This window comes from Manis javanica, chromosome 12, assembly GCF_040802235.1.
Source record: "Manis javanica isolate MJ-LG chromosome 12, MJ_LKY, whole genome shotgun sequence".
NCBI lineage: Eukaryota > Metazoa > Chordata > Mammalia > Pholidota > Manidae > Manis > Manis javanica.
This window is the reverse complement of record NC_133167.1, coordinates 69,696,686-69,724,502: the sequence shown is the minus strand read 5'-3', so window position 1 is coordinate 69,724,502 and position 27,817 is coordinate 69,696,686. Positions and strand designations below refer to the sequence as shown.

Genomic DNA, 27,817 nt, shown 5'->3' with positions numbered 1-27,817 from the left:
TTCTCTGGAGAAACGGAACCAATAGGATATTTAGAGTATATAGAAAGAAATTTGTTATGAGAGATGGGTCACTTGATGAAGGAGGCTGAGAAGTCCCATAAGCTGCTGCCTGCAAGTTGGAAACCCTGGAAAACTAAGAACCAGAGGAGCCAATGGTGTAGGTCCCAGGCTGAGTCCAGAGGTCCAAGAACCAGGAGTACTGATGTCTGAGGCTGGGAGAAGATGGCTGTCTAAGCTCAGGCAGAGAGCACGCTGACCCGTCCTCCACTTTTCTATTCAGGCCCTAAATGGATTGGAGATGCCCTCCCAAACTGGTGAGGGTGCATTTTCTTTATTCAATCAACTGATTCAAATGTTAATTTCTTCCAGAACACCCTCACAGACACACCCAGAAACAACATTTTACCAGCTACCTGAGCATCCCTTAGCCTAGTCAAGCTGATTTGCAAAATTGACAAAACAGAAAGCAGTTGGGTCCTGAGGATGGATGGCTCATGTGAAGATACAAGAAGACAGTGTTTGCAACCTAGAAGAGGGCTCTCATCAGAACCTAACCCTGCAGGCACCCTGATCTCCATCTTTCAGCTTCCCAAACTGTAAGAAGTAAATTTCCATTGTCTCTAAGTCACTCTATGGTACTTTGCTGTAGCAGCCTGAACTGACTTCGGTGAGTTGTAGCCATATGATACAATGGTATTCAGTGACAAAAATGAACGAGCTATTGATTTAGTCAACACAGATAAACTGTAAATACATTTTGCTAAGTTAAACATGTCAGACTCAAAAGGCTGCATGTTGTATGATTTCTTTCACATGACTTTCTGGAAAAGGCAAAACTATAAGAACAGAAAACAGATGAATGTTTACTAAGAATTGAGGCGGAACAAGTGGTTGACCACGATCAACTCTTTTAGGATGGTGTAACTGCTCTGTGTGGTAATCAGGTGGCAGGTACATGATTCTAGGCCTTTACAAAACTCATAGCATTGTACACAAAGAGTGAATTGCATGGAAATTAAAAAATTAACCAGAATGCTGAGGGATCCTGAGGTAGAATGCAGATTATGGTAAATGAACCTAACTGTACTATAGATGTAAGACATGACTTCATGGAAGAGGGTGGGGGTTAAAGCAGTGACCTAAGTTACTATGGAAAATGATGCTGTGAGTGGAATCTATAAGACTGAATTAAAAAGGAACTGTACATAATCACTGTTTCTAGTTGGTTCATTTGTATTTCATGGGGTACAGGTTAACAATTCTGAAATTACTTGTATATCATTAGGTTGGACAAGTAAGTAAATGGATGGTAGGTGAAATGTCACTTTCAGAGAGAAAAGTTACAAATTAGCAAGAGGGGAAGATTAGATTCAACATGTGATGTGGATTAGAGTTAGAGACATCAGTATGAAGTCATGTTTAGCATTATATGTATATATGGATACATACATGGATGAATAGATAAATGTGGATATTTAAATATTTTATGTGTGTGTGTATATATATATATATATATATACATATATATATATATATATATATAAAATACATGTATACACACATACACATACACACACACACATTTCCTAGCTTTGGCCACTGTGAGGATCTAGAAGCAGTGGAACCCAATAGCAATAAGCAAACGCAGTAGAAATAAGCTAATATGCTGTGAAATGAGAAAGGATTTCTAAAATAATGTGTGCATGCATGTGTGTGTATGAACACATTTTTGTGGCCAAAGTATGTCAATTTGATGGAGCTAAAAATTCCCTATTTCGCTTTAACAACAAAATGTACTTGTGTGGAAGTTGTAAAAGTAAAATCACGTTTAGTTTACTATACTAAAAAAGTTGATCTGGGTCATAGTTACATGAGTGTGTAGACATATCAAAATTCATTGAACTATACACTCAAAAATATTTGTGCATTTTGTTGTATCTGCCTCAGTTAAAAAAGTAAGTAAGCAGGAGCAGTAAAACAAATGAACAGCAACAAAAAAAATGTATGTTTAAGAGAAAATTAAGGAAATTTGTTTTACAAATCAAATAAAAACAAAAATATATATTTAAGAGCAAGTTAAGTAAATTTGCCTTATTGGTTGTCATGACATATTATAAAACTATAAAAATTGAGATCAAATTATAGTGGGGCAGCAATAAATAAAGAGAAACAAAAACCTCAATATAGAACCTACATAGAGGCCCAAGTATATATGGAATCTTAATATATAACAGAGATGACATGACAGATCAGAAGGGAATATAATGGTTCTAGAATGACTGATTATGTACACACATAGCATGTATCCAGCAAAATGAAGCACAGAGAGGCAGACATGGGGGCTGCAAAGGTTTTGGTAAATTTCTACTTCTTAAGCTGGATGATGGGTAAAAATAAGTGTCTATTTGTGTATATTCTTTAAGCTGTAGATAGCTAGTTCATGTATTTAATTTTTATGCATGTGATTATCCTTTTCATAATTAAAAAATCATAAGATGCTCTTCAAAGTGTTCAGTGGAAAAATATAGTACAAACACATTGCCCCGCATTGTGCTGTAGATTCTAAAGAGATGTTCACACTGTGTTTGAGGAGCTCCTCAATCAATATTTTTGCTCTAAGAAGGAAAATCACATACTTGTCTCTCCCAACATATCTGAGGCTGGAAACTGTTTAAATGCAAGCTGACATCACTGAGAAAGGTTAAGTGTTCAATAGGTAGATGGCCTTTCCAATGTGACAGAGCCCACAGATTTAGTTTTTCTATTTTTAGTCCAACTTCATTTACACTAATTCATGAGTTGTTAATACTCCTGTCAGAAGGGTCACATAATTATGTGCTTATGTTTCCAAAGTCATTCACAATGCAGAATAAATTGGCTTAGGAATAAAATGTGGTTATATTTTTATTCATTTGTGAAAAAGTTATTAATAATATATCTGTGTAATATATCTAATCAAAATAAAAATGTTCATTATTTTCAAAATAAAATATTAAAAGAGAATGATAAACTCAGGAACTAATTTAGAATATTTATGCCAGACAAAGATCAGGATTGTAATATGAAATTGTGTTCCATCAGATCAATAAGATGATCAATGGGAAAAAACAGGTCAAGGATTAAGTAACTTGTTCAAAGTTATGTAGCTACTAACTGATAAAACCAAGATTCAAACTCAGGTCTTCCTTAATCAAAATCTATGGTCTTCCTGTTACATGTTCTTACTATTCCTGTGGGTGATGCCAGTTCTCCTGGGACTAGGAAGTTTCACTGTCCCCTACCTACTCTTGGGAAACCCTATTCATCTTATCTCATGTGTGGTATCTACAGACTTACCAATTATTTCTGAAGAACCTGCCCACCCTGACTTTATAAGTCAGACATTCTCTTGACTCAGCTACTCCATGGGACCGCCATGGTGAAATCAGTGTAGACGCCTCACTCAGAAGCAGAGGACACCGGCCGTGAGACCTGGAATGAGGACACCGTGAACTGCTATGCTTTTCCTTCCCTATTTAGAGCTTATCTACTAGCTTGCTTATAATTCCCAACCAGACGGTCTACCTTCTTTAAACACTTGTTGAGCGTTTTATACCTTCCGGGTATTGTTTGCGCAGGCTCTGAGAATTTTAGGGAAGCATGTCATAACAGGAAACAGTCATTCTACAGGTCAGGAAGGTTAAGAAAACTCTGTTCGGAACTCACCGGCAATGACTGGTGCCCCAGGTCAACTGGTCTAGTTCCATAATGCTGAGAATGCAAAGTGGCATGAGAATGAAAATAAGGTGTGAGCAGAGGTCGAAGAGAAGACTTTTAAAAAGATATACCTTGTTCACTTGAGTGCGGAGCTGGTGAATCTCAATCAAGTGAGGAAGTTCTTTCACGATTTCCATCCAAGGCCTATAATGATCTGGAAGTTCTTTCTGCATATTCAAAAAAAGGAACAGTTCAGTATTTTAGACCTTACACCTATTGAGGAAGCACCTTCGAGGAAGTAACTGGCTTCAGATTTCAATCTTAAGGACTTATTCCAGTCTTAAGAACTTAAGGTAAATTTCAGGTCAATTCAGTTCAACAGATATCAAGAATTCACTCTATGCTGGGTCCTAGGCAAGACCCTGTAAACAGAGATGACTAAAATACAGCCATTGCACTCAAGAAACATACCTACGATGGAAAAAAAACATAGTCAGATATATCCCAATGTAGAATAACGTGTTCAATTATCGATGTGTGTATAAGCTTAAGAACTTACACAGAAGAGGAAGTGGTTAATTGTGTCAACTGTTGTGGGTAATCAAAGGAACTATTTGTCAAAATATGAATTAGTGCCAGTTTCACAGTTTTAAAGTGACTCTTCTAGGTAGACATTTGAAGACAGGAAGACAGTGCCACAGAAGGGTTGGGGGCATAAATAGAGATAACCATGCTCCCTGGGCTGCAAGTGATGCGGTATTACTAGAACATAAAGCTCAATAGAAAGGATGATGGTAGATGTGACTAGAAAAATCAGATCAAATGTGCTTTCTGTAGAAAACATAACAATTTTCTTTTCATGTAAGTTGGTGACATGGTTTAAGTTGAATTTTAGGAAGATAACTTTGCTTGTAGGACTTTGTTATAAAGTCAGTTTAGGAAGCCTGTGAAATACTGTTCAAGGACCAATCCTAGGCAACGGTAGTGATTTTGGAAAGGCGAAGGCATGCAGCCAAGAGATATTAAGAAAGTAAAATTGAAATGATGTGATGCTTAAATTTACAGGCAAGGGTACTAAAGGCAAGATGATTCCTAGTCCAATAGCACCTTTTATGTGCCTGGTCTGGGCCCATGATTTAGCCAAGAACATGAGCCAGATTTCTGCAACCCTGACTCTGTCCCAGGAAGGCAAACTACACCTATTACTGTAAATAGTTTTATTACAACTCAGCCACACTCATTTGTTTTCATATTGTCTGTGACTGGTTTTGCATTATAGCCGCACAGTTGGGTATTTTCAACAGAAAACAAGTAGCATGCAAAGCTTAAAGTATTTATTTACCATCAAGCCCTTTACAGAAAAAGTTTGCCAACTCCTGCTCTGTCCCCATCGTCTGGGCCTCCTTTTTCAGGGTACAATCTGCATGACTCAGTGTTATGTATCAGGGTTAAGAAGGAAAGGAGGTAAGGATGATTTCTGTGTGTATCAATTAGGCAACTGGATGAACTGGTGGGAACACAGATTGAAATAGTAAAGTGGGAGGAGGTCAAAGACAGGGCATAAAAATATTGAATTTATTTTTAATATCTGTGGAATGTCAAGATCTGGCTATATGCTGGGCAGCTGCATATATAGTTTAAAGTTCAGGGGAGAATATTAGAAATATGCAATTAGGAGTTATAACTGTAGTAAAAACTCCACACATAGTTAAACCACAGAGTACATAAAGTCATTCAGGAGAAGGTGTAAAACTGAAAGGAGAAGAAAGCCTGGAATAGCACACTGGGAAATATTTACAAGGCAGGCAGAGGAACTGAATCTAGCAATACAGATCAGCAAGCAGGACACTTCTAGAGTTTCAGGGAACCAAAGAGTGTCACCCGACAGCAGTAAGACATTAGAGGATTTCACAGAAGCCGGGACTCATCAGAGATCAATGACGTCATTAGGAAGTTGAAGTAAGATTGTCCCCTTTGAAAAGAGGACCAGAAGCTAAAAAGCTGCTGACATATATCAGTTTTTATATGCACAGCATAGAAATTTAGGTCAGGGCCATGGAAGAGGAGTTCAAATTTGAGTGTGTTGGGGAGGTAAGAAAGTGGAGACTGAGATATAATGAGTCATAAGAAATACATAGCTGGTCATTCAGATGACCGACTATATATTTTCCAGGTGTATTTGGTCTTTGTCCACAGTTCCTGAAAACCTGTTAGAATCTTTAAGGTGAAATGGATGTCTTTTCATGTTAATGAGAGACTTTTGGACCCCACCAAGGGCAGGGGTTCAAGGTTCAATCAGCCAATGGTCAATAATTCAGTCAATCATGACTGTGCGATGAAGCCCTCACAAAAACCCTGGAGAAGAGCTTATCATTCTCTTGGATCCTGCTTCTCTGTCAGAGAGAGATTCTACACTTGGAGAATCAGGACACCTTCCCATGCCACCGAGCCAGGCCCCAAGCTCCGTGATGATAGTAGCGCCTTTATTTGGGACCTTGCCCCATGTCTCTCTTCATCTGGTTGTCATCTTGTATCCTTTATGGTGTGCTTTATTAAACTGGTAAATGTAAGAGTTAGGTTCCTGAGTTCTGGGAGCTGCTCAGCAAATTCATCAAACCTAAGGGGGAGGTCGTGGGAACCTTCAATCTGTACCTGGTAGGTCCAAAGCACAGGGAACTAACTGCCTGGGTCTTGTGACCAGCGTCTGGAGTTGAGGGTGGGGGGCAGTCTTGTAGGATGAAGCCCTTAACCTGGGGAATCTGGTGCTGTCTCTGGGCAGATAGCATCAGAATTGAGTTGAATTCTCAGATTCCCTGCTGATATTCAAGAATTGCTTAGTATTGTGCATGGAAAGACCCCCCCCACCCCCACTCCACACACGTTAGAATCAGGTCCAGGGACCTGAAAGGAGTTAGACTGTTATACTGCTGTATACTATTGCTGTGTATAAAAGAACATTTTTGTTATATAGGAAGGAAAACACATCAAAAACAAAACATACAAATTACTTTTTTTAGCAGAGCCGTAAGGCACTTGCAAAGGGGACATTTGTGTTTGAGAGCTCTCTCTGTTTAAGAATGAGAAAGTTGAATGGTTGAGCCTGCTACTGGAAGAGGTTGAAGACAATGGCGAGAAGAGAGTAATTAAAGGAAAAATACATTGGAGGAAGGAAAGAAGGAGAGTGAGAACCCAAAGGGGGCATCTGGCTTTGAAATGACAGAAAGAAAAAGTCTGGAATTTGAGGAAATCCACTTTTTATGAACTCAATCTCAGCAAACGGGAGTGCCGATCAGGTTACATGACTTGAGAGGAGTGGGTGTTAAGTTAATTGTAGAAGGAAAAGGAACAAGAAATAAAACATAAAAATACATATATAAACAACATATTACAATGTATAGTATTATTTTACTATACTTTTATACTTTGATAATGTAGAACAACCAGGGAAGTTCAAAAAGTTTAAGTTTGGATAAGTATAGGTCTGTAAATTACCCATAAATCACTTTTGAGACAGGTGACCCTCTGTCTCAAAAATCTGAGATAAAACTGGGTTCAGGCTCCTGCTTTATTCACAACCAGGGTGAATCTAGTATCCAGACCATCATCTCTGAAAATGATAGACCTTATTTAATCCTCTCATCCTAGTCTTTGGCCCTGAGTCAATTCAGAACACCCCAGGCACCCTCTACTAGCTTTCTCAACAAATTGAATTACACCAGACATGATAAGCTTTATCTTTGCCCTAGAATGGGTGTTCATAGGGAGGGAATGCCACCCTGCTCTTGCCCATCTTCTTCACTTGGCGCCACAGCTCCTGGGAGGCCATCCACTCTGCTATCCTTTCTCTTCTCACAGGGAGAAAAATGTTTATAAGCATGGTGGTCTAATTCTCTCAACAATGCTCAGCAGTAGGTACATAATTGAAGAATGCTGGTAATGAAATTGACCCACATTTGGGGGATTTACAGAATGGTGGCAGAGTTGAGAATGCCAGCAAAAATAAAGAGATTTATAGTAAACAGACTGTGGGCTGGAAAGTTGTTTTTCGTCTCATCTAGGTGATGCATAGGTTTCATGAACAAAAGTTGAGTGCAGGTCTAGAGGCAGTGGAATATAATATTCATAAAATAAATTCAAAGAGGTCGGGCCATGGTTTTCAGGAGGCTCTTCTAAAGTGGGCTTAAGAAAGGAAGTTGTAAGCAAATCCTCACACTGGCCCTTCCTTCTTGGATGTCTACATAGGGGATCCTATTGTGAGAATTAAAACATTCCAGATTTCTGGTTCCTGGCTCACGCGGAAATCCTTAAATACTATGTTTTTGCCTGAATCTAGGCTGCACTCTAATATTTGCTTTTTCTTTCCCCTTAGATGACTACAGGAATCTTCCCTTCCTCCTCTACCGCATCCTCTCCCTTGTTTAAAAAGTTCTGTTTGGACTTCTGTGTCACCCAGAAACACAAGAAAACCATGAGTTTTCAGATCTTCTGTGCTCTTAAAGTGTAGTGACTGGTCCAGCAGCGGCAGAACTTGTTATAAATGCAAATTACTGGGTCCCCCCCACAGCCTGCTGAGTCAGAGGCACTGGGTTGGGGCCCAGCAGTGTGTGTGTCTAGCAAACCCTGTACCCAAAGTTTAAACGTGAGCACCTTGAGAGTGATCACAAAGGGAAGAAAAGATTTTAAAGATGTTTCACAATCCATTAAAAATGTACCCTTCCTTCCTCAAGGGAGGAACAACCTAAGACAGGCACAGTCGCAGGGGGGCCATCAGGTGAGAATTTGGGGATCAACAGAGGTGAGGCTCAGAACCTCACCCCCCCTGCTTTGAGAGAAATCTTCTGCATCTGTGGATGTCTTGCTGCCCTTGTCTAGCCTGGATTAATACTTAGTCCATAGGCACACACCTGATCATCTGATCATCTATATTTGCCTTCTTACAGCACTAAACTATGTTTTCTACCTTTATCTTGCATCTACCTACCACTTCAGCATTTTATTAAAAATAAAAATAATAATAATAATAGGAGAAATGTGGGATCAACATATAAATCAAGTACAAAAATCAAATGAATATTCATATTTGACCTGATGGTTTATAGGTCATATTGCATGATCAAAACCGAAAGTTTCTGTGATGACTGCCCTTGTACTGTTCACCATGTAAGAATTTATTCACTCTGTAAGAATTCGTTCACCATGTAAGAACTTGTTCGTTATGCTTCAGAAGATTGGAGACTGACGAGAATTAGGCTTGAGATGGATTAATGATTGTACATTGAGCATTGACCCCCCTATACTGAATTTTATTGTTGTTAACAACCATTTGATCAATAAATATGAGAGATGCCCTCTCAAAAAAAAAAAAAAAAAAAAAAAAAAAAAAAAAAAAAAGAAGGAACTGCAACAAGTAGCTATAACAAGTTCCACTGTGAACTTGTATTATACTTATTTTTCAGCATAAAAATTGTTCCAAGTCCTTTGTTCAAAATAGAAGGAACAATCTGGATTTTAAAGGATTTCTGCTTAACCATTGACTCAAGACTCAGGATCAGCTTTCTCTTATCACCACTCACTATAATTAGTTAGTTGCCCTAATCAGACCTCTACTGGCACAAAAAGAGCAAGTGAAGCAGCCATACGTTTTGTTTGTTAAGCGCAGCTGAGCCTAGCTCAACAGAGTGTCAATTCAAAAGAGGGAAATAAAATATGCAGCAAAGTGGGGAGACAGGGAACAAAGAATCCAGTATGACAAATCACAGGAGAGCTACATAAGCATTCAGAATACCATCAAGAAGGTAAAAAAAGCCTAGAAAAGAGATAAATTGAAGGGGAAAGGATGAGAGGAGCCAGAAGGACCAATTTAAAACCAATGAGGAAATTTAAGACTTTATTTTAAATGAATATTTTTAAAGGTCAAGTTTAATGAAGCAGAATATATATACAATAAAATTTACTCTCTTTGTGCATAGTTCTATGAGTTTTAAACATCAAAAAAAAAAAAAAAAAAAAAAATGTACCCTTCCTTTTGGCTTTACCTCTAGAAACTGAAGTATCAAATTATGTTATTTTTTGATTGCCAGACTTTTTTTTAAAATTACAGTGTGGGAGAAGGGATTAGCTGATGATATTTTCACTACATAGCCCCTCTCTTGGTGATAGTTCATGCATATGTGTTATGTCTGTTTTAAAACTTGTCCAGTATGCCAATATACTACTAATGAATTTTGCTAATTGCTTATAATTTTCCTTCTTATTAACAAATCTGCAATAATCATTCTTATACATGTATTATTATTATGAATTATACATGTAATCATTATTAGGAATATTTTCTAGAATTTGTCTTGGATTAAAGATTCTGCACATGGAAAGACTAGAAGCTACTTCTTAATTTTTCTTCCAGAAAAATTACTGGTAGAAAAATCTCTTCCAGAAAAATTACATGGATTTGTGATTGCATTTAGAGTATATGATATACAATGGAAATGCCTTCTATGTATGATTCTAGCAATGCAGAGCGTTACCAAACATCTTTTGTTTCATAATGTTTTTAGGATAGAACATGTATTGTATTATTTGCTTTAAAATTCTATAGTTATTCTAATATTTCATAAACTTATTAAACTAACTCTCCATGAAATATACCTTTCTCAGAAAGGGATGATTAAAAATAATTATGGAAAATAATGTAATTATTTGTAAAAAATAATCAATGTTTATGGCAAGACAGTCAAAAAAGCACAGAATTTATAAGTTGGAAAGTAGAAGTAGTCTCATTTCCATCTTCCTGTCTAACAGTGACAACTCTTGAAGTTTCTTGTGTAATTTTTCAGAAATTTTATATGCTATCATACTACTGTCTAAATTTTAATTTCTGTGATTATTATTGAGTTCGAATATCTCATCAGCTTTGACCATTGCATTTTGTGGGCCTGTGAAATTGCTGTGAACAAGGCAGTCCCACAAATTGGTGTTTTTTCATTTATGCCACTGGGTTTTAAATGATGCTTAGGAAGTTCTTTCCATGCCAACATCATTTGTTTTAGAGTAGTTCTAGTTTAAATGCTGATGCTTACACCTCTAATCCATACACATTTATGTGGTACATGCTATGAGTTAGGACATATTAGCTCATAATTTCCATTTTGAAACAGAGCAAGTTGAAGGGTTGGAGACTTTCATGAGGTTACACACCTGATCGGTGGCCAGGTCAAACCTATTCTGATTCAAAGTTCAGTGTACACTCCAAAAACCTCCTCAGAGTCAACACGTGGAAAACAGTGGGGATGAGAGGATGTAAGAGAGGACGGAGAGCTGGCGCAAGGGGAATGAAGGGCTGGTGCCAAGGGGACAGGAAACTGAAAGAAACTGTGCATGTTTCCTCCCCCTCATTCCAATAATTGGAAGACCCAGAAGTGGGATGGACATAAATAATAACACCTTTGGCTATCCTTTCATCATAAAAGCCAATTTTCTTATTTGACATTATTTTTTTTCTAGACTTTTATGTCTGTCAAAGTATAATTTTCAAACATTTTTTTAAATGACTCATACAAGTATAAGACATACATTCAAAACAAATTTAGTTCATCACTGAGGAAATCTACAGGGTGGTAAATGTATCCATAAGCAACGGGGGCGTTTACAGAGTTTTGAAAAAAAAAAAGTTGAACTCAAATTACTAAGTTAAATATTAGTTATCATCAGCTAATGTCCAATAGGGCAGTATAATCATAAGCTTTAGGGTTATATCTTCTACTCAACAGAAACCGTTTGCAACTCTTTTGTACATAAATTTACAAGGTAATATGTAACTTCAAAGGTTGGCCATAATCAATAATAAGTAGCATGTCAAACAAGGGGACATTCTTTAGATAATTAAATAACCCTAGAGTAAGACAGTGCTCCAGGTTGGTACTGAATGAACACACAGCCATCCTGTTGCTTTATTTCAGATACCTTTTCTTAACACATTTGTAATCTAAAACAGAATAGACTTATATTAATAAATATAAATAAAGTATCCTACAGAAATAATAAACTCTGTTAGATTAACACTTTGGTTCAGTGGTTGGTGGGTAAAATAGGTAAAGGAGATAAAGAGGCACAAAATCTCAATCATAATATAAATTAGACATGGGGATGAAGTACAGCATAGAGAATATAGTCAATAATTCTGTAACATCTTTCTATGTTGATAGATAGTAACTACCTTAGCTGCCGTGAGTGTTTTCTATTTGGGCAAGAGTGGAGACTAGGCAGAGGAGGAGGCCATAGTCCTGGAGAGAAATGACGGTGGACTGAGCTCGGGTGGAAATAGAGAAAGGTGACCAGCTAGGAGACACGTTTCAGAGCGAGGGCTGATTTCATTCATTATCAAGTGACCCATTTGTGAATACTGAAGATAATGGTGAGGCTTGAGGGAAAAAGTGTAGTTCAAGTTAACACAAGTTCCAAGTCAGCATTTACTAAATAGTAATTACTGTTATTATACTATTATATACAATAATGGGGCCGTAATAGGAAATGAAAACTCCATTCTTAAGGAAATATAAGAGAATGGCATAAACACATTTTGCTGATAAATTTGAAATTCTGAATTGAATCTCCATTTGGAAAATTGTAAAAGATCGATATTTTTTTCCGTCTAGAAGTAGGCAACCTCAACAGACTGATAAACAGAGAGAAAATGTAATAAAAAACTAAACACCTAAAATTTCTCTAGTCTCAAGAATTATGATCTCTGTTCTGTTCCCGAGCATAGAAAAAGATGAGGGAGCATTTCATGGACCTAGTGAAGGTGACGTAACCTTAGGACTAACCCTCGAAATGATAGCACTACCGTTACGTATGAATACAAAAGGGTAACTTAAATAAAGTCCCTTCAAATTGAATTTAATGCTGCGTTAAAAGACCATCCATTTTGATCATTACTGTGAGTCTAGCTTAACATTAAAAGGTTGTTATTATAAATCAGGAAAACCTAAAAAAGTTTGGAGAGAAGGTTTTGATATGCTGCTTAAGGACCTACTGCAGTAAAATAAATGATTGCTAAAATGCCTTCTAAGGAAACAGGACTTGACGATAGTTTTTTTTTTTCCTTGAAGGATGGGTAAACAGATCTGGGACCGAAGCTCAACAGCTAGCTGCAGAGTAGCTTCCACAGATAAAAGCTCACCTTCTCTGCCTCTCTTTCCACGTGGAGGAGAGCTCAGCCATTCCTCCCATTAAACACTGGACATTAAAGACTATACCTTATAATTAGCACCAAATTAGTTAGTCCACCTGGAGTGCCCAAGTCTTTGGTTCTGGCCTCCTAGTCTACCAGAAGTTTCTTCAGTCTGGGAGTACAGAGTTCACACTGGTCTCCTTCATGCCTGTATCTTAAGGTCTTCAAACATAGAAAATAGGGCAAAAACATTCACTAAACTGAAGCAGTGTAAAGTGCCATAAAATAATTGAAAGAGTAGTCAATCCAGGGAGACCATTATTTTCACACTAGAGAAAAATAGAGCAAAATTATTAGCATGAAGGATGGGAAGGGTTCTAACCCTTCACCTTCAAAATTAGCTAATGATTACAAGTTATTTTTAGGAACAAGATAGGGAATTTCTGTGTAAGTGGTTTGGTTTGAATTAAAACATCAAGGGTGAAGAGCCATAAAAGTTTCACATATCAGTTTTATTTATAAAGAGAGGAAATTGAAGTGAACCAAAATGTCAATGCTACTTAAATTTCAGTGTTATATCACACACAGAGATTTGATGCAACCATTGAAATTACAGTAAGACTGATTAATTTCAGGGAAAGGTTTATTTTATAGTATTGAGTTAAAAATGCAGAAAACAGATTTGGATATGCAATAGGATTACAACTTTACAACTTTTTGAATACACACACACACACAGATGTACACACTCTGAGATAAATTACCCCAAACACCAGAGGTATTTTGATTCTGTGGTGGAGCTGTAAATGATCAGTTTCATACTTCTTAACATTTTCCAATTTTTGTTTAATGTACTTTTATAAGTTTAGTAATAAAATCACCACACTTAGAGTACTTTTTCATAAAAATATTGGAACTAATGAGCTGCCATACTTCACTATTCTGCCAGCTTCTAAAGATTAGTAGTAAAATAAACACTAAAAAGAAATGTGAAAAAAAATTCCCAAGAGTGGATGGTTAACTTATGGGACTCATTAACATGAGGTTATACAGCACTGAAAGATTTTTGTCAATAATAAAGCCACCAAATGTTATTAAAAGCACTTGAGAGCTATTTAGGGTAATCAAATGTTTCAAAGTCAAATTAAGATGTACAGTTGATAGATCTTGGCCTAATTATGGGGTGAAATGTTCTATTTCAAACTGGTCATGACAGGAAATCTGGTCTCTATGGCCCTGACTTCTCCTACCGTCACTAAGATCCAGAGCTGGGCAGTCCTAGTATTTAGTTCTGTGCTCAAACCAGAGTGTCAGAATTTCAAGGGGCTTTACTTAGTAGTAATATCTAACCTTTATTTCTTAACTTGATCCTCATAGCATACCCATGGAAAATAGATTCAAAAAAATTCAATATGACTTATTAGTTTTAAAACTGGTAAGAAATTTAGCTGGAATTCAAACTCAAACAGTGTGACTGTTGAAGAGTCTGTGCCATTAATCACAACTTGTCACACTGACTACCTACTATTTAGAGTAATGAATAGAACTGTCATAAAGTAAAAATATTCATGGATCCCAGAGAATAATTTCCCAAGGATCCAAAGACCTCAGCTGGAAAAAAAGGAAGAAAGAAACTAAAAATATAATTTCATGGAAATGTCTTCAATTGCAAGTTGTCATGGCAACATAAAATTTTGTTTTTCTACTTAGTCAGACAATAAAAACACAAAATTAAATGTCTTCAGTATTTATACAGTCTCAAGAATACCCCTGCTCCTCTTCCTTTCCCCACTCCACAGGCCACACAGTGGGAAACATGATTCCGGTTTATCCTTTCAACTTTGTGCAGGAGAAATGACTCCTTCCCATGCAGCTGCGGTCACCTGATTCCCGTGCTCACATAGAAAACACAAGGCTGGAGCTGGAGCTCAGGTGGGCTCGGTGGCCTACCCTTTGCCCACATGATGTTTTCTCATATTCAGCTGAGATTTCCTCAGACCCAAAAACTACAGTTTTGCAGCTTAGATTATGACTCTTCTCTGGAATATTGAGATCATAGTGCTGCATGTGACTTAACGTTATGCTGGCAAAACCAGTCAGTGATATTGCACTGTCCGGGTGTCTCCTAGATCATTTGATATTTTGCATCCTCACTTTTCACTGTCTTTCCCCCTCCAACACCTGCACGGTCCAGGTTGGGAATCTCAGGAAGAGACAGTGTTTTCATTCTGGTTCTCCAGGTCCCTGCCTCCCTTTAACCCTTTATTCTTTCCCCTCCTCATTCCCTGGAGCAGATTCAACGGTGCCCCAACCCCTCAAATATATATATATATGTCCACTTGGAAACTGTGAACGTGACCTTCTTTGGAAAAAGGGTCTTCACTGATGTAATTTAGTTAAAGATGAGGTCATCCGGGATGCGGGTGGATCCGGTGAGAGCAGAACTTATTGGCGAAGACATGGCCGGGAGGGGAGAGACAGACGGGAGGCTACGAGCCGAGTGGACTCATCCTACCACAAGCACGGAACACCTGGGGCCTCGAGCAGATGGGAGAGGCGGGGAGGGACTCCCACACTGAGCCTTGGAAGGAGTGGGCCTGCCCACACCCTGATTTCAGACTTCTGACCTCCAGAACTCTGAGAGAACACATTTCTGTTGTTTGAGCCCCTCAAAACTGGGGTAATTTATTACAGCTCCTGGAGGAAACGAATACACTCGCCTGAACCTCATTTTGCCTGAAAACAGCCGATAGGTGTTTTCCAGGGCCTGGGTTTTGCATCAGTTCTTAGGATCTGTCCGCTCACCTCCGCCAGGGTTGTCTTGAGTTCCTCTTAGTGAGAAAACTCAAAGTCGCTTCACTGTTTAAAATCTCCGTTTCCAGAGGACTGCTTGGGCTCTCCTTGATCTCACTTCCTTTACCCTTCTGTCCATTTCCCTTGGGCTCTGCTAACCATTCTTTGGATCTTTAATTTTGGCACAGAAATCCGCACCCCACCTAACCTCCCCAGCAAAGTCAAACACACTCTGCTTTGCTGATTATCTGTGAACTGTGATGACATCTGATCTCTTTGTCTCTACTACTTCCCCATCGTGGCCTCAAACCCCCACTCAACATAATGAAGCATGCCCCAGATACTAGCAGAGATGGCAATTTCTCAAGGAAATACCTGAATTCTCCTTAGGATTTATGTCTGCAAACCTCAGCCTCCTTCAACAGCTATTTTTCTTCTTTTCCTTTTAAGCATCAGGAGTCCACTGCTGTACTTTGAATTTCCCCAGCATAGTACATATGTATTTATTTTTCCTAAATGGTTGCTTGATCACTACAAAGAATAAACTTCCTAACCTTCCCTGACTATTTGCACTAGTCCTTTTCTTCTGCTCCATTCTGGCGCATTTCCAATCTCCACTTCCTTTCTTTTCTCATTTAAACTACCTCTAAGCTCTTCTGGGAGTTTGTCACAGCCATGCACCTTTATTTCCAGAGCAGTCTCTGAAATGCAGCCTCTCATCTCTCCCTTGGTCCTGCCCTGTCCTCTGTGTATTCTGTGATTTTCAAGTACTGAACTTTCTAGAGTAACTGTTGGAAGTCCGTCTCTGGCATGAGCATGGTTGAAAGCTTTCCAAGTGATTTGGGTGTGCAGTCCAGAAGCCAGAGCTCTAACCCACCCTGCACTTAACATTCTGGAAATACTCAAATGCCAATTGCAACTCCTTTCTCCCAGATGCATGAAATCCAAATTCCTGAGCCTCCCATTCGAGGTCTCAATTCTTCCCCAATCTAATCTCTTGCTATAATCTACCTTGATATCTGCTTTCCTGCCAAGCTAATTTCCTTGTATTCTTTACGTCTAAAGAAAAATGACCCCCTCCCACCCAAACACAAATGCACGCACGCACACAACATGCGATCGACCAAAGGACTTTTTTGGCGCATTTACAGACATAAGTCTGAGAGGTTTCTATTTTCCACGCTGAAACGCTGGATGCAAGAAATGTTGATAGAAACGGGGCAGGGCTAGAGTATTTGAAACCAAGTCAACCCCTCCCCCAAGCCAGAATGTTTATTTCTTCATTAGCTCACTGTTTTCTTCAGAGAGATTTTAAAACTAGTATTTATAGTAAGCAACTAAGTTTACTGAAGAAGCAGCTTTGTACTGGCTGATATGGAAGCACACACCCTCCCATTACTTGGGCTTTAGACTAAAGCACAGCATATTCACGCCCTGAACAATGTCAGTGACAGATGGTTACCCTCCTGGGCAGCGGTTGCAATGCTGTTGTCTGGTGATGTGCTGACAGCCTCTCCCCTGAGGAGGGGAGCAGCTTGGAAACATCCTGGGGAAAAATTCCTTCTCCCACCTTTTCTCAGAAATGGAGATGTTTACAGTTTTCACCCAAATGAAAGAAAACTAAAAGTGAAACTACATTTTTACAAGTCTGACATATGGTTATGATGCAGGAAATCCAGTTTACTAGGGGATTTTTTATATCAGCTCAGGAATGGAAATGTCTATGGAATCTCCATCTACTGAATCACAGGACAGATTGAACTGGCTCAGAATGTCATAAGCACTGTTGTTTCTCAACAGAGGAAACAACAAAGAGGGGAACTCTGCTTGTGGCCCTACCCAGGGTTTACGCACCTCACAATGTGATTTTTCCTCATGTAGGTGTACACAGTTAATCCCCAAAACAGTGTGTTGAACTATTGGCCTTTTTTCCCCCTTGTGAACCACCGTGGGAATATTCCTGAATCTAATTACATACAGAGTGGAGTTTTTAATGAGCACTGGATTGAGTCTGCAGAACTGCATTCTAGTCCCTACACCGGATTTATCAAAGCGCTTCATGCCCCACAGTAGCAATCCAGTGGAGATGGCACCTGATCCCCATTCGATGCTTTTGATTCACTCAGGGCCACAAGACTTACTAAGTCCCAGTTAGGGTGACCGACAGAATCTGGTTTGCCCAGAACTTTCCTGGTTTAGCACTGAAAAATCCCACATCTTGGGGACCCCTGTGGTCCAGCAAATGGAGACCCTTGGTCAGGCTGGTGGCAGTGTCAGAGAACACAGTCCAGGACAGGGGCTACAACTCAACTCCACATGACACCCTGAAGTCATTCTTTTCAAGGCTCAAGGGACCTGCAGATCTCACAACAACAGTTCTCTGGGGAGCCGTGGGGCCAGCAAACAGGTCAGACCTTCACTCGTATTCATATTAACGCTCAGAGGCGAAGAAGCACTGGAGTAGGTATTCAATCAAAGCTCACCAAATTCCAGGCCATTCTTTGATACCGTTAACTGACGAATTAGACTTAGGAGGGAAAAATTGGATCTAGTAAGTTCTGGCAAGGACTACAATCTTAGATCCCTGGGCTCTTAGCCAGGTAGTCCTGGCCCTTGTTTACACTGTAGTGGAAAAAAAGATGTCAAAAGTCCCAAATACTAGTTCTGCTTTTGCCACTAATATGACTTTGGACAAGCCTACTTCCTCGCGACTTCAGCTTGCCCCAAAGTTAAAGGGTTTCTAAGGACTCCTACAGTTTTAACGTTTACATTCAAAGGGTAAAGTGTTGATAAGGGTTAGCTGATGGAACAGAATGGCATTACCAGATAAGCCTCAGCAGAATTAAGAAATAAATATTTGTTCTCAAGCATTCCTTTCTCTTCTGAACAATTTCTGAGAAGACCTAATTCCTCCTCCCAGGCCCTGAAAGCACTCCAAGCATATTGTGTTCACTCTTTTCTCCCCCTAGCAAGTCATGATAAACTGATTTGCTCAGATAATTGCTCTCTATTGAAGTTCTGTCTTTTTCTGGATGACTTCAGTTTTCTCAGAAGTTTACTGAGCCAATTGACAATCTATTTTGTTTTTTAAAATAACTGGCATTAGAACATTCTACTAAACACTCCTCTGCTGTTACCACCACTTCTCTTTTGTTAGTTACACAGAGCTCTTTGAAGCTCCTTTTCCATGCTTTTATATGACATGTCTCTTAATGATTACATAAATTAAACACACAAACAAATCAGCAGTTCAAGGAACCTATTCTGACCTGATCCAAGACTCTATCCTTACCAGAGGATTTGGAAGAAGAAAGCCGTAATCTTCAGAAATGTGAAATCTTCCTAACGTCAATAACGGTGGTGTCTTCAAATTCTGACTTGGAAGCTCCATAATTTTCTTCGAAGTATCGGCACTGAAGTGGCTACTGAGGAGAGAGCTGCTCCAAATGCATCAAAGACCTCAGTCAAGGGAGCTTGAAAGGCATATTTTCGTTGTAGTTAGTCAAACTGTGTCTCAGCAATGGGGGGAACTTTGGACCGAGGTTGACCCTCCATCAGAGCGGACTCTGATGCAAGGCTGAGTAAACAATTTGACTGCTGATTAAAACAAACAGGCCAGCCAAAGCACCTCAGAAAAGAATCCCTCCATTTTTGTCCTACATTTGTATATAAGAAGACTGGTTTTAAATGCAGAGATAAAATTCTACTTCAGAAAAGGGGAAATGACCCAGACCTTAAGTCATGACTGATCCCGAATGCCCTGCCAGGAATCTGGTCCACAATGAAATTTGACAAATCTATCCCAAAGGAGTGAATCATTACAACTAGAAGTTACTTACATTTAGACAGATATTCTGGATGGGTGTACAGTAGAGTGGGGCGGAAGACCAACTCCAACTCTCTCCGTAAGTCAGGTGCCTGCACGTAGTTGGAAAAACATTCCAAGGTTATGAGTGCTTTGATCTACTTAAAGAAATAATACTTCTAATCACTTTTTCAAATCTCCAATTGCGTTAAAGGAAGATATGTATATGTTTTTTTAAGTTTAGCCAATGAGGTAGTGGCTAACAAACTTGAGAAGAGCCTGAACAGATCAGATCATTTGCTTTTCCCCTCTTCTTTCATCCAACATCTTTTGGGAACCTACCAGTAAGGTGGGTGATTCTACCTAGAAGTAGATACCACTCTTACTAATTTGGCAGGTTAGTCATCGCCGCACACACACGTGAATACGGTCATTGTCTTCATCCATTGCCGTCATCCATTGTCTGCTGATTATCAGCAGAGTGAGGACTGGAGGCGAGGTACCTTGATTTCCAAGCCATTGCTCTGTCCACTCCATCAGGCTGCCAGGCTCTTTGCCAGAAGTACCGTGATGGTTTGAATTCACTTCGTGCGGAGCCAGTGACAGGTCCCAGCTTGGAGATCTGCACTGGGCAAATTCTGCAGGCTTTGCCTTTTCTAGTGGCCCCTGAATTTAGTCATAGGTTGAAAACAAATTTATTTGGAAACTAACTAATCTATTCACACCTGTTTTCTAAGATAAATATGAAAGCTAAACCTAGGAAGTGATCTGATAATTCATTAACAATTCCCCCCAGGGTTCAGCTTTGAAGGTTGTATGTCAAAAGTAGCCTAATTGGTTTATGGCTCTGCAGGCACTTGCACAATCCTCGGTAATCCCGCTCCCCCCACTCAGTATCCAACCAGCTCAGAGTTCAGTGTCTTATGCCTCCTAAATGTAATTTCTCAAACTTGCTATCATCTTCTTGTTCTTTCCATGAATGTCAGATGACAAGATGGCCCAGTTATTTTTGTTTATGCTGTCATATCGTTTTCCTCCATTCCCTCTGCACCCTCTCAAGAATTTACTGTAACATTATAAAAGCATAGAATATAAACCGTCAGAACTGAAAGAAACATTTTAGTAAAAGATCTCATTCGACACCCTCATTAAATACAGGGAAAAGCTGAGACTTATGAAAGTGAAATGACTTCTCAAATGTCACCCCAGCAGTTCGCATCAGAACTGCACTAGAATTTTGACTTCCTGCGTCACAGCCCGGTACTCTCACTGTTAACTTAGCCAGGACTGCCCGCGGGCGAATCTCTGCTCTATCACCTATCAGCTACGTGGCTTTTTAACAGATGTGGTTTAAAATTGCAAGCCTATTTCCACATCTGGAATAATAATGTTCGTCTCAGGGACATTTTGTGATGAATAAATGAGAAACCAAAAGTGAAGCACTGGTTAGACAACAGTAAATGTTATTTTTCTCCTGCTCTTTTTGCTAAATTCTGGAAATCCTTTTTTAATATCATGTTTTTCTGGTTTTCTTTCCTATCATTCTGGTTATAATATCTTTTTTATGTCAGTTGCTGTCTCCTTTTTATATTTCAGCCCTGAACATATAGATATTTGCAGTGTTATTATAAACATTTCTCTACCTCTGTGTTCTTATGTATTTCTCCCTGATCTTAACCATCAATTCTATGCCCAGTTTCCCAAGTTTGCATATTCAGTCTTGACTGCTTTTGTTGCCAAGGTTTAGATGCATGGTACCTGTGGGTCAGCGGACACCTTGGGTCCTGCCATAAAAAGTCTTTCAAGAGCTTCTTACTGTAAAGTAAAAAAAGTTCAAATATCCTTGGCCTGGCATTCAAAGATGTCCATACCTGACCCCAAGCACCTTTCTAACTGTGCAAAATTCTGCAGTCACCTTGGACTCTTTCACCTCACGTTTCAAGTTCTAGCTGCTTTGACTATTACACATACCCTTGTCTCATCCTTTCTGTTAAATTGTAAGCCCCTTGAAGAATCCACGTCGAACCCAATTTTGTATTTTCCTTTAGCAGCAAGCCAGGGTCTGGTACTCAATAAATGCTTGTTATATGAATGATCTCTCACAGTCTCACTGTGGACTATATTTTTAGAACTGGGGGCTTCAAGCCAGTGATAGTATGTGCTTATCTCTGTTGTACTATGGTCAGCCCAGCCCCAGAGACTTACTCTTCAGTATGGAGCACAGCGGCCACACACTCCAGGAAGCTCTGCTTGGCATCTTGTTTATTAAGAGGAAGGTGGTTAAACATAAGCATGCCTAGAAACTTCCTGTCTTACCAGTGGGGCTCGAAGTTTCAGAGTCCTGGGTTTTATAATTAGCTTGCACATGACTTGCAGGAGTATCAGTACCTAAGAAAGGTTGTTTGTTTTAGACTGGCTACCAGGGCCTTTGGAAATGGAGCAGGCAGTATTCACAAAAAGGAGAAAAAAATTCCCAACGGAAATTTTTAAGAGGTCGTTTACACGTTTACCGGATGGCAATTTCAGATAGATTTAGCTTCAGTTTCAAACTGACGAAATCCAAAATCTGAAAAGTCAGAAGCAGTCAGCCCAGACGGCGCTAGAACACTGAGACTATCCTTGTATCGCCCAGTAATTACTTCTTTGTTCATAAATTCCATGGGACTTCCCAGTCCCTTCTGGTCAACTTTCCAGGCATCTGACATTTTGCCTCCCTTTTTTTTTTTCTTCTCTTTTTGACATCAGTTTACTGTTGGTGGTCTCTACAGTTCCGGTCCTAACTCCCTCTCTTCCCAATTTGTTCCCTTTCCTGGGTGATCACATCCATTCAGAGACTTCAGCCATCATCTCCAGGCTGATGAATCCCAACATTTTGTCTCTAGTTGGATTTATCCTACCATCTCCTAGACATCTTCACTTGACTGCTCTATAGAGTTCCCTCTGAAATATCTTGACACATCAACCGTATACTAGGTACCTTCCCCGTTACCAGAAGAGCAAAGGCTTATAAAACCTCCAGCGCCCAGCTCAAGGGCTTGAGCAGAGATCCTGCTGCCTAGTGGCCAGTCTCCTGCTATACTTAACACTCATTCCCTCTTCATTAGAAAAATGCCCATCTTCCTCATCTTGTCCGTGTCTCGGGGAGTGGTCTCTCTCAGTTTGAGGGCCCAGTGAAGAATGAAGACCTAAGAACACTTGTTCAAAATTATTCAGAATTCTAAGACACTGATAGTAGGGCCCTAAGCCAAGTGTGGGGACCTTCTGCAAGTCCCTACGTGACTGCATAGGTTGAGTGCCCATGAAGCTGGCCCTAATATCTCTGTGGCCACAGCTGACCAGTTAGAGACCTGGGAAGCATGTGCACCTTGCATCCAACAGAGCTCCAATCTTGCCAGTTTTCCTGCCCTAATATTTCCCAAGTTTCCCTTTATCCCCGATCCCAACACCATTGTTTTCCTTTCCTTGCCATTTACTATTAGAATATTATATCATAATAAACCCCTAACTGATCTCTCTGCCTCAAATCTAACTTCAAAATGCTTTCCCATCTTTTCAGACTTGGATGACTTTTACAATCTCCAAGTTTGTGACCCTGCCTTTATCCCACCCTACGATCTTTCTAACTATTACCAGTCATTTAAATATTTATTTATTTATTAAATCTCTTCATTTAAATATGATTTGAATAGGCAAATATAATAAAGTCCTTTCTCTGCTTAAAATCTTTCCCTTTGTTTTCAGGATAAATTGAAACTACTTCAGTGCACAGCCCTTGAAGTCAGGAACAGTTTAGCTTCCCTGACCTGTCAACCTTGTTCTTTAACAGTTCAACCATGTGGAACCATGTGTACTTCCTCAAAGAGCACACGGTGAGCTGCTGTTCTTTTCACATCCTTCATTCTCTACGTGGAATTTTCTGAATTTTCTTTCATTTTCATATATACTAATCACACTTTAAAACTCATCTCACATACTACTCATCTAGGAAAGTCTACTCTTACCACACACTCTTTGCGATGTTGCCCTCTCCATCCCTGTTGTGTCCATGGAAAGCCCCATTTTCCCTCTCCCACTGCTAGTCGGAGTCAGAAAGTACCGCTCTTTGCCCTTGGACTCTCTCTTTATAGTTTTGGCTCTTATTCCATTGTGTTGAGATAATCCATGTGACCATTTCCCCACTAGTGAGCTCCCTGAAGGTAGGGCTGGTACCCTCAATCTTTCTATCTCTACTGTCTAGTGCAGAAACTAGCATAGTATGGTTGCTTATTAAATGGTTATTGAACAAATATTAATTAAGGTAGAGACTCTGATGTTTATAGGGTTAGTTTTAACTCCATTAGGGAAATAATACTTGAGTCAACACAGTATTCATATATTTCTTCTCTTAACGGCCAATATTTAAAATGCAGTGCTGTGTGTGTATGATGCATAGATGAAAAAGCCATGAATCCTACCTATAGGGAACTGACAAATTGGCAAGAGAAATAAACACACACACATACACACACACACACACACAGCCATAATCATTACATGAGAGCAAAAATGACATACTAAAAGAGAAATAAATAATCTCTGGGAACACAGCTGAGAGATAATTCTTCACAAATTAATCCTTCATTTGGGTTTGAAGAATGGCCTGGAAGAGTGGTTTCCAAATAGAAATGACAGGTGGCAGGCGGTTGTAGCAGCACAGCCATATCACTGCGGCGCTTCCCAAGTCCGTGGGGCTTTGACTTGACCCGGAGAATTAGAGGGTCTGGTTTGTGTATTCTCCAAAAGCCACTCTCCTCAAAGACAAGTTATTCTGGTATTGTCTTCCTCATTTCTCCTGCCTCCAAGACTTGTAAATCACCACAAAACAAGAAAAAGAGCTCCTCTTCTGACTAACTGGCAGGGTTAAGGGTTAAAGAATTAAAACAATGCCACTGAGTGAAAACACTTTGTAAACTTTATATATATATATATATATATATATATATATATGCGCACACACAGTTATTATATCAAAATCTCATTAGCTTGGAATATATGTATATATACTCTCACATGTATTTTATGTCCTCTTTCAAGCTATAAGCTTTACTTTCTCCTATTAAGGTATAAGATTTCTCAGTTTTTTCAACCATCTGACTTAAATCTTCTCCTTTGGGTACTTTTTTCCTTAATTGAAGTTAGATGATATACAATATTATATTGGTTTCAAGTATACGACATAGTGATTCAACAGTTATCTATGTTATTAAATCCTCACCTCAACTGGTGTACTTACTATCTGTCAACACAGAAAGATGTTACAGAGTCATTGACTATCTTTTGGGTACTTTTGCCGCATCATAAAAACCAAACCTCAAAATCAGCACCAAGGTAATTTTCCATAAAAATTCATTAACAGTACCTTGTAAAAGAGATGATTTTTAGAGACTTAAAATTTTAGAAGCTGAACAAATCTGGTAACATAGTCCTATTTCTTCCAATAATTTTCTGGTGAATTGTCAAGCATTGTACCTCCTGATGTTTCCAGTAGATGACCACATTTTACCAGCAAGAGAAAGCCTTTTCCTACATCTGGGTAATAAATGCTAATCACATTTCCATCCCTAGGTGCACAAACAATGGCTTTAGAAACTTGGCACACACCTTCTCCAACTGTAGTACATTCACCACTCCATTTGGTTCATAGTCTGATTGATTTTACACGTAAATAGTTAAAGGAGATGTAATGGCTCACAAAGTACATTTCTGATAATCTAACAGAGGCTCTACACATCAGGTTTTGCTTTATCCTGCAAAAAATAATTAGCATTTCATAATCTGCCAATACCTCTTTATTGAATGCGTTTTTGACTGTGTCAGTGTCCAAAGGGGGCCTCCCAATAAATAAAGCATGTAGCCAATAGACCAAACATTATCCAAGTCCATGTGCACTTTGAGTTGCAATTTCTGGGGTGAGTGTAATTAAGACTTCTGTATAAAATAGAGTGCTTTTTACATGGCATTTTCAACTGAGTTAATAGCCCAAACTTGGCCATTATTCATAAGTAAGAGACCAGTTTCTGATATAATACGTCATGAAACTAAAAATACAACATTCTTCTGACAATCTGGTGCATGAAGTTTAAGCTTTGCGTTTTGAAAAGGCTTTCATCCTGTTCTTTAGATTGGTGTCCCTTTTGCTATTATGGTGCATTTCTAGTACGAGGTACACATCATCGCTATCTTCCAAATAGTTATAAAGCACCAAAGTAGAAGGATCTTCCAATTGGTAATGTGTGGACTCTATACCACTCCAAATTTCTTATCTATTATTTTGACTACAACTTCCAAGCCAGTGTGAATGAACTCAGCTCTGTAGCTACCAGCAAATGATCCTCTTCTGAGCAGGTTCTAGCTTTCCAATTTCCTATCTTCTCTCCCACCCAGGTCGCCACATTTCCAGGCATCGGCTCAGTGCCTGGTAGGCCCCCATTAAGCTCAGCCCCCACAACTGTGACTCCAGTGGCAAAAGCACAACCAGAAAAAAAGGTCTCCAGGGCATCTGCCAGGCCAGGAGGATGCAGACCCGAGCTCTCATTTAAAAAAACCAGCTTGGGCTGGTTGCCCCACAGGGCAGCAATGGGAACAAAAGCAGGTTGTTACCACCCCTTGTGGGGAAAATTTTTCTTTCAGGGAGGTTGTAGTGTGTGGTAGTTTGACATTTGCTGGAGTCAGATTGCCTGGATTTAATCTGTTATTTATGTACCATATACTTATATGACCATGTACATGTATTTATAGGGCCGTATACTAGCTGTGTGGCTTTTGAAAGCTGCTGAATTCCATCAGGTCTCAATTTCTTAAAAGTAGCTAGTATTTACCTCAATGGCTCACTGAAATGATTAGTGAATGGGTATGTGTTAGCTGTGTACAAGAGTTTGCTGTATTTTCAGAGGCTTTGGAAAAGGAGTCATGCATTGTATAGGCCATTGTGACTGAGTTGGCAAGAACTTTCGAGACTATTGAGTGCATATTTCTATGCCAAATTTCTAACTTTTCAGTTGTTTATTGTAACATAAAACAATTCCACGGAAATGAGCTCATTTCTATCTTCAGCTCATGGCTGACCAACAATGACTGTATGCATCTTTGCACCAGCTCTTATAGGAGTATAGGAGGATGTGAGGAGTTCAGAGCAATGTGAATTGAACAATATTCTCTCTGTGCCATGTAGTATTATATTCTGTGTATTAGAGTGAGAAAACTGGGTTATAAATTATACATAAGAAACTTCAGTCATTAATTGTGCACAAGTTAATTATAGAAGGAAGGGGATAAAGATTACCTCATTTTCTGAACCCTAGATATTAAAAATATACATAGTTTAAGCTAAATTCTACTCACTTAGAGAAAACAACTGCAAGTGTCCAATTCTACAAGGACATAGACTGGAATGGATTCTCGTTAATTCCATTCACACAGGATCCATGTTGCTGCGAACTCATTACATCTAGCTAAAACCTCGGAGTGTGGGTGACTCCCCTCCCCTCCGCGGGCCCTGCAGAGCAGCACCCACTGGGATGAGCAGACACCACAAGGCCTGCAGTGCAGCAGTAGCAGGCCTTCTGTAGAGACATACCCAGCGCTTTGTTGAGTCTCTTCTAGTCAAGAGATTGTTAATTATCAAATATCTATTATTTGGACATACAGAAGATAACAGACTGAGGAACAAGTGTCCACACTCTCTGTGGAGAGCTTGGAGCTGATTTCAGTCACTCTATTACCTGTATAGCAACAGAGCAGTGTCAGCAGCGATCCTTCTGCCTACATCTCCTCCCCTGGGTCAGGTGGCTGTGATGTAAAGGAGGAGGTGTGTGCGCAGGGTCTTGCTGAGGGAACCATAGATGCTCTGCATCTCCAGGCGATTCCACACCTACTAGGTGCAACCGGCTCTGGGGGAGAAATGCCTGAGATAGCCCTGTGTTGTGTAGTTGTGGAGTCAGAATGACCGGTATGGAAGACAGGGCAGAAAAAAATCTTGGCACCAATAAATCTTCAGCAATTTACTCACTTATGTTCTAGTATTACTTTATAGGTTCCTAACACTTCAGTATTAACTTTCATTCAGTCCTCACAGTAACCTTGTGATGAGGCAGGACACATACCATGCCCTTCTTACAGAAATACAAAGTGACTTGTCTAAGGTCACTAAGCTGATAGATGTCCAAAGTGGAATCCACCACCTTGGTCTCCTGACTGAATTTAGTGCTTTCTAAACTGCAGCAAACCCTGTGGCATGATGATCTACCTTCTGGATCATCCTTCAAGAATTGTACACATGTGCACATACATGTATGTGTTTGGGATGTATGTATGCA

The 27,817-nt window shown here is 39.4% G+C and overlaps 1 protein-coding gene across 8 annotated transcripts in view; it reads right to left on the bottom strand.

Moving 5' to 3' along the window:
• IDO2 (indoleamine 2,3-dioxygenase 2) overlaps positions 1 to 20,146 on the bottom strand; it is a 55,562-nt gene extending 35,416 nt beyond the window's left edge. For 2 of the 8 annotated variants that reach the window (XM_017661882.3, XM_017661885.3), the window contains exons 1-3: positions 18,951 to 19,192; positions 3,828 to 3,923; positions 3,706 to 3,750 (exon numbers count right to left, since the gene is read on the bottom strand). In XM_017661882.3, coding sequence (XP_017517371.2) covers positions 3,706 to 3,750; positions 3,828 to 3,923; positions 18,951 to 19,049 — 240 coding nt within the window. In that variant the 5' untranslated portion in view covers positions 19,050 to 19,192. Of the gene's footprint in view, positions 1 to 3,705; positions 3,751 to 3,827; positions 3,924 to 18,950; positions 19,193 to 19,497; positions 19,577 to 19,966 lie in introns of those variants that run through there. The other 6 variants (XM_017661883.3, XM_017661886.3, XM_073218829.1 and 3 more) reach the window with 5 other exon arrangements.
• Between the last annotated feature and the right edge of the window lie 7,671 nt (positions 20,147 to 27,817).